This window comes from Enhydra lutris, unplaced genomic scaffold (genome assembly GCF_002288905.1).
Source record: "Enhydra lutris kenyoni isolate GAN:26980312 unplaced genomic scaffold, ASM228890v2 scaffoldscaffold77, whole genome shotgun sequence".
NCBI lineage: Eukaryota > Metazoa > Chordata > Mammalia > Carnivora > Mustelidae > Enhydra > Enhydra lutris.
In genome coordinates, this window is record NW_019154161.1 from 402482 (window position 1) to 419097 (window position 16616).

General features: G+C 42.3%; 1 protein-coding gene across 1 annotated transcript in view; it reads left to right on the forward strand.

Moving 5' to 3' along the window:
* The window catches only part of LOC111160768 (zinc finger protein 729-like), a 411473-nt gene that overhangs the window by 139792 nt on the left and 255065 nt on the right, over positions 1–16616 (forward strand). The window contains 2 exon segments of the mRNA XM_022524112.1: positions 1–206; positions 451–509. The exon segment at positions 1–206 is cut by the window's left edge and continues 10 nt beyond it. Coding sequence (XP_022379820.1) covers positions 1–206; positions 451–509 — 265 coding nt within the window.

Genomic DNA, 16616 nt, shown 5'->3' on the forward strand with positions numbered 1-16616 from the left:
TATTTGTGTCCCATTCAGGCCTTACTCGACATCAGAGAATTCATTCTGGTGAGAAACCTTACAGATGTTAAGTATGTGGCAAGGCCTTTAAGTGGCATGCATCCCTTCGTGTACAACACTTAAGTCATATTGGAGAGAAACCTTAGAAATGTAAAGAATGTGGCCAGGGCTTTATCCAGCAGTCACACCTTATACAACATCACAGAATTCCTCCTGGAACTAGTTCTAACAGTTTTGAAGACTGAGAGAATTTGGGAGGACTGCCGAACTCTAACTCCACATCAGAGAATTCATTTTGGAGAGTGATTATACACAGAAAAAGAATGTGGCAAAACCTTTAGGCAATGCTAAACTCTTGTTCCTTATCCAAGAATGTATAGTGGAGGTGATTTTACACATAGAAAAATACAGCAAACCCTTTCCTAGTGCTCAAGCCTCTCCCAGCCTTACAGAATTCATAGTAGAGAGAAGCCTTGTAAGTGTAAAGAATATGGTAAAGCTTTTGGATTGCTCAACACTTAAGTCCGCATCCCAGAGTTCATACTGAGGAGAAATACTGGAAATGGAAAGAACATGGCAGGCCTCTGGCTGGACGTCATAACTTGCTCAACATCATTGTTACCATCCAGGAGCAAAACTGTAATATGTAAAGACAGTGGCCAAGCCTTTAACTAGAATTCAGTCCTTACTCGGTATCCCAAAATGCAGTCTCGGGTCAAACTCTACAAACATAATGAATGAGGAAAGACTGTCTCTTACAGTTTAGGAAACATCAGAGAGTTCAGAGAAGAAAAGGAACTTGACAGATAAAAGTCCGTAGAAATGTATTTAGTTGAACATCAAACGCCAATAATTGTCATAGAGTTTCCAGAACAGAGCAGTACACCAGTCACTCTCTTCGTAGATTATATCAAAAAAGTCTTAATGCAAAGTTAGATAACGTATGTTCTATTATGCTTCAAAAGATAGAAGGGATTTTCGCATAGATGTAATTTCAGTGTGTTTGTGTTTCCATTGCCGCTAATGAAATTTGTGACTTGCAATTATTCATGTGCTTCTACTCTGAGAACTCTTCAGAAAATTCATTTATTCTTAGTGACTGTGTGAAAGTATGTGGGTCATTGTTATGGCATCAGGGATATGAGATGTCCTTCTTCTTTAGGTGGGACTTATGCATATCTAATTTTCCATGGAGGATGAAGGACTGTGTAACATACAATATATGAGAAAAATCTAAATGAATATTCCTCTTGTGGTTATAATATTGATATAGGTCATCATGAAGTAGGTTTTCAGAACACCATTCTCCCATTTGTTAAAACCAAAAAAAAAAAAATGTGATCGTCGCCAATTAAATGCTTTACTAATTGGTCTTTTTAATGAAAACAAGATGGCAGTCCAGTAATAAACTACTGAAATATCTTCACAATAGTAATTGTTAGAGAGTATAAGTTGATGGGGTTGAAATGAAGAAATTCTGATAGATATCAGAGAAGAGCTAACTTCCATAAAATGACATACACTTGTACATCCACATTTTTAGAGAATTACTGGAGTCCTGAAAGTTCTTAAGTATGCAAAACTAAGCTGGTAAGAAGCTAAAATAGAGTGCTATCAGATGTCTTCTCTAAGCTTCATGGTAATCACAAAGTGAAAATAATGTAGTAGATACACAAGACATAAAGAGAAAATAACATAAGTATTCCCTTATTTAGAATCATCAAATCACAACGATAGCTAGTGAATAAGAAAGTGATGAATAATTCTAAACAGCCAGAAAACAATGACAACAGTAACTCCATTCTTGTACTGATACTTGCTTTAAATATAAAGGGCCTAAATTCTTGAATCCAAAGATACAGACTGCCTGAATGGAAGGAAATGCAAGACCAACTGTATACAGTCTTCAAGAGAATCACTTCAGCTTTAAGAACACTCTGACTGGGGACGCCTGGGTGGCTCAGTTGGTTAAGCCCCTGCCTTCGGCTCAGGTCATGATCCCAGTGTCCTGGGATCGAGTCCCACATCGGGCTCCTAGCTTGGCAGGAAGCCCGCTTCTCCCTCTGCCTCTGCCTGTGCTCACCCGCGCTGTCTCTCTCTCTCTCTCTCTCTGACAAATAAAAAAAAAAAAAAAGAACATTTGACTGAAAGTGCAGTTGTGGAAAAGAATATTTCATGCAGGTGGAAACGAAAAGAAAGCAGGTTAGCTCTGCTTACAATAGTTAAAATAAACTTTAAGTCAGAGAAGGTAGTAAAACACGTGTTTTATGGAAAGCTCATTTAACATAATGGGCTCACTTTGTGTGTGTTTTTAATTATGTGGCTTTTGGCAGAAAAAAAGATTTCCCCCATTGTTTTGGTTTTGGAAGAACAGGAATAGTATGATTACGTAAGTTGTGTAATACTTTCCTCTTTTTAGAGATTTTACTTATTTGACAGTGAGAGAGATCACAAATAGGCAGAGAGGCAGGCAGGGAGAAGGGTAAACAGGCTCCCTGCTGAGTGGAGAGCCTGTTGTGGGGCTGGATCCTAGGACCCTAAGATCCTGACCTGAGCTGATGGCAGAGGCTTCTGCTGTGCCCCATACTTTACTGTTTCAAAACCAGTACCGTTTTCCATAAATGTTGGCGTTTGTCTAGGTACCTCAATTGTAGCTTGTGAAGGTATATGAACATTGATATATTAGGAGTTTCCTAAACAAGTACTTGATTTTCAAAAACCTTTTTCTGTGTTTTGAGGGTTGGGGGAAGAAAAACACTGAATAACAATTTGAGAAAACCTACTGCTGTCAGATTTTCATGTGTGTGGAAAAATATGGTTGCACTGAAAATCTTAGCAACTTACTGTAATAAGTAGCCAATAATTGATCAAAACTAACTTGTAGAGGCTAATCTTTTCCACAGTATTCAGTTGTCTAACCTCCTGCTAGTATACTTTGCATATTTTTTCATGTGTTATTTAATTTACATTGATACGTGCTATTTGAAGTTTTGTTTGTTTGTTTGTTTGTTTGTTTTTTTGACAGAGTGAGCAGGAGCAGGGGGAGCAGCAGGCAGAAGGAGCGCAGGGAGCCCCACACAGGGTTTGATCCTAGGACCCTGTGATCATGACCTGAGCTGATGGCAGACACTTCACAACTGAGCCATCCCTGTTATCTGCTATTTAAAATCCCTAAATAAATGACTTGTACTTTTGGGCAGGTTACCATAATGCTCTTCAGTAAGATTTCTGGTATTATTTTTGGGCATTATTGGGTATTATTATTATGGGTATTATTTCTTTTTTTTTTTAAAGATTTTATTTATTTACTTGACAGAGAGAGATCACAAGTAGGCAGAGAGAGAGAGAGAGGAGGAAGCAGGCTCCCTGCTGAGCAGAGAGCCCGATGCGGGACTCGATCCCAGGACTCCGAGATCATGACCTGAGCCGAAGGCAGTGGCTTAACCCACTGAGCCACCCAGGCGCCCCCTGTTTTGCATTTTAAATGGGTAAATTATACAGCATGTTCATTCTATGCAAAGAAAGCTGTTTAAAAAGAACCTCAAATAAGAAATGCCTATATAAGAAGACCTAGTATTAAATAATTTAACAACAACAAAAAAAGACCTAGTATTACAACATCTCAAGACTACTTAAATTGAACTAGTAAACACACATACACATGTACGATTTCAAGGGAGTTTATGATTTAACTTTCTCCTGTGTTTTAAATTTTGTGATACTACAAAAACAATTTATTTTTAAAAAATTTTTAAAGACTTTATTTCACAGAGAGAGACACAGTCAGAGAGGGAACACAAGCAGGGGGAGTGGGAGAGGGAGAAACCCACTTCCTGCAGAGCAGGGAGCCCAATGTGGGGCTCGATCCCAGGACCCTGGGATCATGACCCAAGCCAAGGGCAGATGCTTAACTGAGATGCTTGACTGAGCCACCCAGGCACCCCTAAAAGACTTAAAGTTATAGGGGCGCCTGGGTGGCTCAGTGAGTTAAGCCTCTGCCTTCCTCAGGGTCCTGGGATTGAGCCCTGCATTGGGCTCTCTGCAGCAGGGAGCCTGCTTCTTCCTCTCTCTCTCTCTCTCTCTCTCTCTCTGCCTGCCTCTCTGCCTACTTGTGATCTCTCTCTCTGTGTGTCAGATAAATAAATAAAATCTTTAAAAAAAAAAGACTTAAAGTTATACAGCTAGAAAATCTGAGTGTATGTTCCTGTAGAGAAGGAGTTATAATGCATTTATAACAGTAAAGAATATAACTTCTTTCTTGTTCAGAAGTATTTGAAATATTTGCCCAAAAAAGAAATGTTGCATTGGTAACAACTGTTGGAGCCACACTTGAAACCGCCCATCTGATCACAAAGCAAAAGTTCTAGGTTGAATGGTAAGCATTTTTCTCTCATTTATAACGAATGCTCCAGAACGATTATTCGATATACAACTGGCCTTCAGTTCTATGCATGTAGCGTATATTGTTTGATAGACCTCCAGTTTTTAGGTGTCTAGGTTGACTCTAGTTTTTAAAAACAAATTCTTTAGTAAATCAAGTTTTCATATGATTATAAAGGCAGTGTTGATAATATCTGATTTCAGGTTATGGGATGATTTATTCTATTCCCTCTAACACCTCTATTTGGTATTTAGTAATGTTCTCGTTCATTCTCCAAAGAGCATTTTAAAATCTGGAGAAAATTCCCCCTTAGAACTTTGCTTTTTTCAGGACTTTGCTCTCTATTGAGTCCCTTGACCCCATCTGGATTACACGTGCACTTTCTTTAATCCTGGTCTACACAGAGTAGCGCAAGTGTGCACCGTCCACTGAGCACTACAGGCTGTCCCTCCTCTTTGATATTTGGAACTTGACTGCCAACTCCAAAAGGAATCTTGGGCATCAACGATGATCCACCCCAAAGCAAACCTTCTCAAAAGCTTTAGGTCATTACGTCTTGGTGAGAATTGTTCAGGGCATGTAAACAGCCCGAGGAGAAAGAAGTGAGAACTGACAGGAGATTCTGTGATACAGGAGAGAAATATTCAGAGAGCCAGCCTTCAGTAGAACAAGCAAATAAGGAAACAAGTTGATGAAAAGAAGCCCATTGGGCAGGATACCTCAGAGGTTGAGAAGTAAAGGGTTTCAAGCTGTAGAAGGATGGAATTGTGCCAAGACAGAAAACACTATGGACCAGAGACGTCCCATCACTGAAAACCAATGGGGAGTCTCCTTCTCCCTCTGCCTGCCACTCCACTTGCTTGTGCTTTCTCTCTAGCTCTCAAATAAATAAATAAAATCTTTAAAAAAAAATTCAAACATTTCTCCATCCTATTACAAAAAATGTAAACACAACAACAAAAACTCTCAGAACTACTAATCTACCCTTCCTTTCTATATTTTTCTCTATGTCCATATTTCACTATTATAGATTATGAACATTTTGTTTTTTTAATCAATGGAAACAGAAGATGAAGCAGGTAGGTCCGGCCCAGTATCTACATCTTCATGGCTATTATAGGACACCTAGTGCTTTACCAGCTCGCAGGGTATTATGGGGATGAAATCATATCATATATGTGGGCAGTTGCCAACATGTCGCACCATACCTTCCTTGTGAACACAAAATCAGTGCTCAGTCAACACTGCAGTCATCAATGTATATACGTTGTTTTCCAAATAGAGACTTGCTCAGACATTCGTGCATTCACTGGTCTTTCTGTAAACTTTAGTGCAATATAAGCATGTGGTCCTTCAGGATGGTGATGGTGGTCTTTGCTGGGAACCGACAGTAAACTCCCAACTGTGAAAGTAAGTAAAACTCTTTCCCGGGAACTCACCAGGAGTTTTTTGTGTTGACATAAGATGGTGGGTGTGGGGGGCTCAGGTGTGCTGTGCCTGCATTCTCCAGTGTAGCCACTAAACATGGGTCCCCAGGGACAGCATCAGCACTAACGAGTTACTTGTGAAAGATGCCAATTCCCGGACCCCATTCCAAACCTTCAGAATCACCATCTCTTCTATGGAACTTGGAACACCAGGTGATTTCTATGCACATTGAAACTTGAAAGCACATCATTGCTTACCAGCCTGTGTTTACAGTAAGGATCCCACGGTGCGTTTTAAGAACCACCTCACCTGTGCGCTCTGCCAGAGTCTGTCTGTGGGTCAGGGGGAGAGCATCAGTGCCGCGTTAACTACGTGCTCCAAGTGATTCTCAGGGAGACCGGGGGAAGCACAAGGATTTGAAGGTGTATCTGTGAGAGCTGAGTCTGGCTTTCTGGTGGAGACAAGGTAACAGTCTGTTCCGTCTGCAGTTGGAAGGGGCAGGTCAAGGCAGCCCACATTCCCTGTGCTGTGGCAGGATTTGCTGCTGTCTGTGGGAGGCGAGGACATCTGAAACCAAGGAAGGAGAAGCACACATGCAAATGTCCAAATGAAAGCTCTTTTTTTCCCGAATCTTTCCTGTGACAAAGGAGAGAGTGACTTTTTGTGCATTTCGAGATCCTTCTATGAGCTGGTGATAGCAGGTGAGGAGGCTGTGCCGAGGCCTTCAAAGGCAAACAGGTGTGACTTCTCTATACAATCCCATCCAAGAAAACAATCAAGAGCAGGAGGGAGAGAGGAAAGGGCCGCTTCTCAGGTAGGTCTTGCTTGTGTTGACTTAGCTCAGGGTGAGGTCCCCGTTTCTTACCACAATGCCATGTATTTAGAATTTGCACATTTATTTCTCTACCCTTGGTTGTCCTTCCTAGCAAATTTGTTTGGACTACTATTTATCCTTTCAATGATAGTCAAAGTGAACTCTTAAGGATATTTCTTACATCGCTGGGGCCGTCTCTCCATTTTCCCCAACTGGGCTTTCCAAGCAGCCTGAAGCATTTGTTCCTACCATGAATTCATGACCCGGTATTTTTTTTTTTTTTAAGTTTTTATTTATTTATTTGACAGAGAGAGACACAGTGAGAGAGGGAACACAAGCGGGAGCAGCAGGCTTCCTGCCGAGCGGGAACCAGATGAGGGACTCCCATCTCGGGACCCTGGGATCACAACCCCAGCCGAAGGCAGGCGCCTAACGACTGAGCCCCCCAGGCACCCTGACCTGTTCTATAGAAAATATTCCCGCTTTGACAGATCCATAAGGGGATGTGTTGATACCCAAGATCCTCACTTGGGGATGTGTTGGGTTTCAGGATCCCAGTGAAGGGGGAAAATATATATAATATGTAGGTTCTGTCTTTTACTGTTTGAAAAACGTTAAAGATTACAGGACACGAGGGTAATCTGTGCCTTGAATTTCATAACTGCTATAGTTTCACAATTGGAATCCTATTATGATTTTGGGGGAGGTGGTTTGTTTTTTAGTAAATAACATCACAGCAGTGATGAGTCCTACGTGCTTCAGGCCCATAACTGCAATTTTTCTCATTACAGCTGGTGTTAACTTTGTTCACCTTGGTCGGGGTCTCTCTGCCAGATTCCCCCAGAAAACGAAACCAAAGTAAACTTTTGTTTACTGGAGATTCTGGCCTGTACACATAAAGGTTCTAAATTTGTCCTGGACCTTTAAGTTTCCATTTTATTCTGCACAATGTCACACATTTTCTTTATGACTTTTTTTTTCCACAAAAGGAAACCAGTATCCTATAATTACTATATGTTCATATGTCTTAAAATTCTATAGTGTAACTCAGTAATGACATCATTTCAAGGAAATAATCAGGAGTTTCTTGGTGTAAGGAAGGAATTATTCATGATGTTTTATCTCCGCTTTAACATTGCCCTTTCGTGAGGTTATCTGCAACCTTCCCTTCACATTTGTGATAATTCTAGAAACTAAATAGCATAGAATATTGTCGCCCAGATCTTAGAATCAGATATCTAGTCCTTATATTTTTTTTTAAAGATTTTATTTATTTGACAGAGATCACAAGTAGGCAGAGAGGCCGGCAGAGAGGAGGAAGCAGGCTCCCCGCTGAGCAGAGAGCCTGATGCGGGGCTCGATTCCAGAACTCTGGGATCATAATCTGAGCTGAAGGCAGAGGCTTTAACCCACTGAGCCACCCAGGCGCCCCTCTATTCCTTATTTTTGATTCAGTGGTACTTGGAAGCTCCTTAAGCTTAACATTGAAATAACTTCCTAAGTATTCTATTTTTTTTTTTTAAGATTTTATTTGTTTGAGAGAGAGATCACAAGTAGGCAGGGGGGGGGGGGGGGGGGGTGGGGGCAGGGTGAAAGCAGGCTCCCCGCTGAGCCGAAATCCCGGTGCAAGGCTCAATCCCAGGACACTGAAATCATGACCTGAGCCAAAGGCAGAGGCTCACCCACTGAGCCACCCAGGCGCCCCAAAGCATGAGAATGGGGAGGGTCAGAGAGGGAAGCAGATTCCCCGCTGAGCAGGGAGCCTGATGCAGGACTTGATCCCAGGGCTCCAGGATCACAACCAGAGCCGAAGGCAGTCGTCCATCCAACTGAGCCACCCAGACGCCCTGCCTTCCTAACTATTCTAAAGAGGCCATTAGAAAATAGCATTTTGAGAAATAATTTTCTATCTAATATGCTCTCTTCTCTACTGAGCATAGTACTGGATTTGAAATTGCATATTCTCCAACAAGTCATGTTTTCTTTTCTTATAAACAGGGCTTGCTGACTCCAGACTGTGTCTGGTCAACTTTGGAAAAGGAAAGAGCGTGGGCACATTAAGAGAAAGGAGACAGTGGCCACACACCCAGGTAGGGGGGAATGAATGAAGCAGATGACACAGGTGGGGGGGGGGGGGGCAAAGGAGAAACCTGAACCTTAAAATGTGTTTCAGGATGCTCTGCTTGAAAGGGATGATTCTAGAAGCCTAGGTTTAATTCTCTGGTGCTCACAGAGGGATATCTCCTGTCTCACTCTTTCGACATGTTCCTATATCCTCAAAGGACTTACTTCTCTTCCAATGTCTTCCCTGGCATTCACAGTGAAATCCAAAAGTCTCTCCATGGCCACTAAGGGTTTATGTGATCTGGTTACTATTCCATTGTTTGGATGTGAAAATCTGTATACATAGGTAGTTCCAAAGTGGAGGCACCAATGTGATTTACTCCTCTCTAATTTTTGGGTGCATTTGCCTCTTGCAGACATACACAAAGTCTGGTACAAAATCAGGAATGTTGGGTAGACTGACCCTCCCTTATCAAATCTTATGCAGAACAGCCCTCCGCATGGAGGCTTCCCACTGACTAGACCCTGTGCTCTGCTTGAGGGGGTGGTAGTGCTGACAGGTGTGCGTCCAACCCTTGGTTTCAGCTCAGGTTTTGATCTCAGGGTCTGGGATCAATCTCCATGTTGGGCTCCGCACTCACTGTGGAGTCTGCGTAAGACTCTCTCTGCCCCCTCTTCAAAATAAATGAGTAGATTTTAAAAAGAAAAAGAAAAAAAAAGGAAAGATATGTACTTGAGAACCTCAATGTTTATGTTGGTGTCACAGTGAAATGAGTTGGGCCACTCCATTAAGACCTAATTAATGCTGGGCTCAATCAAGGGCAAAATGCCTGAATCTTTGATTCTGGGACATTGGAAACGGTAGTTCTAAAAACTACACAGGGAATCCCAATGTGAAGCAAAACCTGAGACCAACTTTTCTAAACATTGCTTGTCATTTTCATGTATCTACAAATTATTTGAGGTTTCCATTAAAAGCAGACTCTGGGGACCCACACTCCGATATCATGAATCCCTAGGTCTGGATGGAGCCCATTAATGTGTACTTTTATTTTATTTTATTTTTTTATTTTTTTTTTAAATTTATTTATTTGACAGATAGAGATCACAAGTAGGCAGAGAGGCACGCAGAGAGAGAGAGGAGGAAGCAGGCTCCCCGCTGATCAGAGAGCCCAACGCGGGGCTCGATCCCAGGATCCTGGGACCATGACCTGAGCTGAAGGCAGAGGCTTTAACCCACTGAGCCACCCAGGCGCCCCTTATTTTATTTTTTTAAAGATTTTATTCATTTATTTATTTGACAGAGATCACAAGTAGGCAGAGAGAGCGGGGGAAGCAGCCTCCCTGCTGAGCAAAGAGCCCGATGCCGGGCTCAATCCCAGGACCCTGAGACCCTGACCTGGGCTGAAAGCAGAGGCCCAACCCACTGAGCTACCCAGGTGCCCCTAATGTGTATTTTTTTAAGTTAATTTTAAAATTTTTTATAAACATATAATGTATTTTTATCCTCAGGGGTATAGGTCTATGAATCGCCAGGTTTACACATTTCACAGCAATCACCATAGCACATACCCTCCCCAATGTCCATATCCCCACCACACTCTCCTGAACCCCCTCCCCCCAGCAACCCTCATTCTGTTTTTTGAGATTGAGTCTTTTATGGTTTGTCCCTAATGTGTATTTTTAACAACCATTGAGGTTGCTGTTCCCAGACTTTGTTTCCAGTAGCCCTAATCCAGAGAAAGCAGAAGAGCACAACTGAGTCCCCTATACCAAACCATTCTATGTCCACACAAATACTGCCATTCCCAATGAAGACTGCTAGTAGCTTTCACAAAGGCGAGATCTTCTGTGCATCCCCTGCACGTTGGGAAGAGACTAGACAATGCCGTGGCGTCTGACCAAGGCTGTTTGAGATAAATAGTATGTGCTCATTCATGAAAGGAATGTTTATTGGGCATCTACCACATTCTCCAGTTATAGGAGGACGCACTGGGCCCCGGACACTGTGCTGGGAATCTTACATTATACATGTTAATCGTTCTAAAGCCCTGGGAATTGGGTACTATATGATCATTTTCCAAGGAGGATTTCGATACTAGGTGTGCCTTCTTGGGAGTAGAGATTCTTTCTCTTCTTTTTCATGATCAGTCATCTTAAAAATAATGTTGGATGTAATGGCACATATATATGGAGAGCAGATGGGAAGACAGGAAGGAAAAGTGGATTCGAGGCTCTGAGGGAAATCTGAAGGGTCAATCATTTGTATTTTTGTATTGGGTTAACTTTAATGTGCAGACTATGAGTGTACATCCTAGCAGTGGAAGGTGGGATGCTATGTGTTCTCTTGGAAGCAGTGTTTTAACCAGAAAGGTGAATCTGACTTACCAAATTCTAAGTCCTTTGCTCTCCTTTATCTGAGTCTGAGGCTCAGGAAAGTGTGAGTGGCCACTTGGGCCACCCAGGAGACGGAGAGGACAGGGATTCTGTTTTCTGAACTGTTCTAAGAAGGAAGGATCAGGGACTGGCATAAGAGTGTGGAGGGCAGTTTTGTGGTCTCAGGTTATTATTGGCAGAATTTGAACTAACAGTTTTCTTAGGCTCTGCAAGCCCTGTTTAGGCAGAGGAACTATCCCCTATGGAAATTCAGGGGCAGCTGAGTTCTGTGCCCACAATATTAGGCCCAAAGTTTGCAACAGGAATCCGGGGCATGAGAAGGTCTGCTGGAGAGGTAGGACTGATGGGTGCCTTAGGTGTTCGTATTGCATGGGGGAATCAGGGACGACTAATCCCTGCTCTCCATCCATTCTGATGTCCTCTGATGTCAGGTGCCTGACTCAGGACCTTGAGGGGTTTGCCTGTGTTCTTTCTCTCTGCACGTGTGAAGTTTTGGCCCTAGGAAGGTCAGAGATGGGAGAGGGCATCAAAACCTCAATATGATAGCACCATCAGAGGGAGGACTGGTCTGTGATAGATCTGGTCCCAGCTTCTCTGAAGTGTGATCTCAGATGTGTGGGCTTGGTTGAGATGGGAATCAAGGCCTGTGCTCTGGAGACCCCGACAGGTAAAGGGAGGTTTTGGCCCTGCAGGTTTTGGCCCTGAGGAGGGCAGTGTGTGCCACAAGTCCTCTGTGCACATGTGTAGCACTCGATGGGAAACTTGTGGGGAGCCATGACCAGGAGTGAAATTGGGCAAGTGAGATGGAGTTGTGTTAGTTTCTTGTGCACATGTGTGAAAGTGAGTGAGGAGAGGCAGGGAAAGATGTCACACTGAGTCCTGAGCCTACATTGCAAGTGGGTGACACATGTAGGCTACGTCAGAAAAGTACTACAGGGGCGCCTGGGTGGCTCAGTGGGTTAAGCCTCTGCCTTCGGCTCTGGTCATGATCTCAGGGTCTTGGGATCGAGCCCAATATTGGGCTCTCTGCTCAGTGGGGAATCTGCTTCCCCCTGCCCCTCTGCCTGCCTCTCTGCCTACTTGTGATCTCTATCTGTCAAATAAATAAAATCTTAAAAAAAACTCCAAATGAAAGGTGGTAGTGTTTGCTGTTAAAAGATGAAGTGATATGGGCACATTGGTGACTCAGTTAAGTGTGGGACTCTGAATTTGGCTAAGGTCAAGACTAGTGAAATCAAGCCCCCAGTGTGCGCTCCGTGCAGTCGGCTTGAGACTCTGTTGTTGCCTCTCCGTCTGCCACTCCCCCTGCTCATTCTCTCTCTCTCTCTCAGTAAATAAATCTTTCAAAAGGAGATAAAGTGATACACATTCAAATTTTCAGGAGGGCATGCTCCACCTGTAGGACCTAGCAATGAGGTTCTTTAGAGGGGATATGGAAGGAAAGCAAGGACATTGATTGGATATACCTAAATCAGTTGCCTTATTTTTGGAAGGTTAGTTGACAGTAATTTTTTGTTCTCAAGTTCATTTTCTTCCATTCCAGTGCACTGGCTGTGAATTAAGTTGTGATTTGTTTACAGAGGCTACCAAGGCTTTAAAGTCACTGGAGTCTAATGGTTTCCCTGTTTAATTTAACAGTGGGATTACCATGGTGGTGGTTGTTGTTGTTATCTATTTGCAAGGTTAGTTCAGCATTTGTCCCCTCATCATAAGAATGCACACTCATGATGGTGCAACAATCTTATGCCCAGAACCCCTCAGTTAAGGCACATGTGTATACATGTGTACATGCATGTGCACACATGTACAAATCAGAGATCCACATTTCATAATGTGTGTGATAGCAGGAGAGTGTTCCATTTAACTATATAAGTGTATAAACAGGAGGTGTTTCAACAAGGGTGTTATATTTACAATTACTGTGGGGTATGCTGTTTTAAGAATGCAGTCGATCAATTTCTACTGGTGTGAAACCACCACGTTCATATTGCATTGGTTAAGGAAAGCAATTTGATTCGTAGTAAGTTCGATATGACTATGTAAACATTGAACCAAGTGCAAAATATTTTGGTTTGTGTGTGTGTTATACAATTTCAAGTGAAACCTTACATGCACTCTGAAATTGCACCAGAAAGCAGATATACCTCAAACTGATGAGCTCTTACGTCTGAAGATGAAACTATTACTGATTGGGGGCAATTAGTTAAAAGATTTTTACTTTATTTAAATATTTTGAACATTTATATTATCTGATTTTTATTTTACAGTTGAAGTTATGCCTATGTGTAGATGTCTTCTATCTCTACTATAACCAATTTCCACACATTCAGAAGCTAAAAAACAACATGCTGCTGTTTATATGTCTGAATCGCAGTGGGCTTGGCTGGGTTTTCTGTTTAAGGTCCAACAAGGTCAAAATCAAGGTTTCATGAGGATTTGGACTTTCTCTGCAGCCTCTCGTGGGGAATCTACTTCCAGGACCATTCAGATTGTTAACAGCATCCATCTCCTATCTCCTATTCCTGTTGACCCATGCCTTCTCTAGGGTCACACCTTGTCCATAGTATACCCAAAGGAGAGAGAAAATATTGACTCTCATGGTTGACTCACAATTTTTCCTGTGGCCCTTTACTATATATTCCACTGAAAAGCTTACTGAGTGTTTTTTTTTTAAGATTTTATTTATTTATTTGACAGACAAAGATCACAAGCAGGCAGAGAGGCAGACAGAGAGGGGGGGAAGTGGGCTCCCTGCTGAGCAGAGAGCCCGATGCGGGGCTTACAGAGTGTTTTATATAAGTAAGCCTGATGGGCTAAAATTAGAAACTATTGACAATTGTGAATCACACACAAATCAGGGAACTAATGAGGAAGAGAAGGAATTAGTGACCTCCAATAGAACTCCTGGAACTCCATCACCTCTGCTCCACCCGTCCCCACCCTCCACCTCCAACCCCTATGGTGACCTGAATCTCTGCATGACCTGCAGATATCCATGAACCCTAGCACTCTCCCTCCAAATGACCCTTTTAGACTTCCTCATGCTCTTCTACATTCATCTTGTGCATTTTAGACCTGTATACCAATAAACCCCTCTTCACCTAGAGGGGTTCGTTCTAGAACCCTCAGTCCAAACTCCCTTCCATTGTCCCTGAATCCTCCATTGTTTTCTCCTCCTTTGTCATTTATCGCCCTCTCCCCACAACATCATTCTAACAACTTCGGTCCATGTATTATGTCTTTGATGTCCTCAATATCTCTGCCATTATTTATCAGGAGTCCTTAGTTTCCTCATGACCCCACAGTCCTTATACCCAACCCTACACTCCCTAACTCTTTCCCATGGGCCCTTGAGCCTACTGATGCCCACTGCTCTCCCAGCTGTGAAGATCCCCTCCACCCACATTAAATACCTCTGTCCATTATGTTCCCTAGGCATCAGCTTTTTTCCCCACCACTCCTCTCTGGTTGGAGCACTGAACACCTCAGGCCTCCATTCAAAAGCAACTATCCCCCTTCCACCCCTATGTTCTTTAATCCTTCCTAAGCAATAAGATTTGCATGCCTTTTACCCAACCTTACTTTTTAACTCCCTTTGGCCAGTTAACTTATCATCCATTATCCCCTTCCTTCCCATGATTTCCTTCACGCTCTTATTCCCTCAACACACATATGCCTTCTATCATTTTTTTGAGACATTTAAAAAAAATTTATTCATTTATTTGAGAGACAATGCATGCAAGAGAGCACAAGCAGGGGGAACAGCAGAGGGAGAGGAAGAAGCAAGCTCCCTGCTGAGCAGGGAGCCTGGTGAAGGACTGTTTTCCAGGACTCAGGGATTGTGACCTGAGCTGAAGGCAGATGTTTACCTGACTGAGCCACCCAGCTGCCCATGCTTTGTATCCTAAATATCCCTGCATACACCCATCCCCAACCTTAAAACCTGTAGTGCACTTTAATCCCTCAGGGACATTTAACTCCCTAGTGCCTTTCAGCTCTGTTGTGGGTTATATAGTTGTATCTCCAACAAATATGCTCAAGTCCTAGTCCTCAGTACCTGTAATTGTAACTTTATTGTGCAATAGGATCTTTGCAGATGTAGTCAAGCTAAAATGAGGTTCTACTAGATTTAGGTAAACCCAAATTCAATGACTGCTGTCCTAATGACAAGAGGGAAATTTAGACACACACAAAACAGTGTGTGATGATGGGGGCAGAGACTGAGCGATGCATCTACCAGCCGAGGAAGGCCAAGAGTAGCTGACAGTCCCCAGAAATTAGGAAAAGAGAAGACTCCATTCTTGAGGAAAAAGTGTGGCCCTACCAGTAGGTTGGCTTCAGATTTCTAAGAGCCTCCAGAACTGTGAGACAAATTTTAGGGATTGTTTAGCTTCCATAGAAATCCCACAATCACAAACTCTCCATGAACAAACAAAAACTTCCTCTCCCTAAATGACTTTTTATAACCTCCAAATTTAATGACTGCTCCATTATAAACTTTGAAAACCATGGGGGTGAACCACTAAAGGTCATAATACAAAGAGGGTCATTTGATATAATCACTAAATAAAGAAAAAGAATTGCCTTTTATAGATCCCCAAATTATGCCTTTATCCAAGACTGTGTGTGTATAAGCTTTTCATATTCACGGGAGATCTTTAAAACATCAGCAAGTACATCTTTCTTTGCCCTCCGTTAACATACATTCAGGTTCATATATGCCCATTTCCACACGAATTTAAATAAACTAAGCTTCCTCCATAACTTGATATTTCAAATGAATACTATATAAGCTGGATTGTGCAAAGTTTATAAGTTGACCCACCATTTCTCTGCTCCCCCAAACTGAATTTGCCACCCAGGTACACCATAGCCTGCTTTATTATTCTGTGCATCCACTGTTTTCTTCAGCCTCTTGAATGACCATCATATGTGCCTCCTTATTGATAAAATTGTCCTAAATTCCCATGCCTACTTAACATCTGGGAAATTTTGATTTGTCACATTGAAAGTCACACACTCAATTATTTCTCTATAATCTACAGATTGTTTTAGCACTTAACATTTCATTAATACATAGACTCTAAACTTTCCACTGTAAAGATTAACAAATTTGAATTATGCAAGTCCACAATAAATACATAGTAATTCCCTTACATTCCCTTAAATTGCTATTAAAGTTCACTTTTAATTATTAGGGCAGGGCCCCATCTGTCTTGGTCACTATTTGCCTGTAATGTGTTGACTAAAAGCGCTTAGGACTTGGTGGAAGATGAATGAATAGACATACACTGTTAAAACATAGAATTTACATCTCTAATTATATTAAGGGACTCGAATTCCTTATCCAGTCACAACAGAGCCCAGATAGACTGAAGTCATGGCTCATGAGAAGAAAGGGACAGAAAGGTGGGAAACATGCAGCAGATGGTGCAGAGATGTTCCCCATCAACCAGTTGGGGTTATGAACAAGAGCACTGCACCCCTGAAGACAGAGGTGAGGGTGTTCAATGATACAAAGGTGTTCAGCAC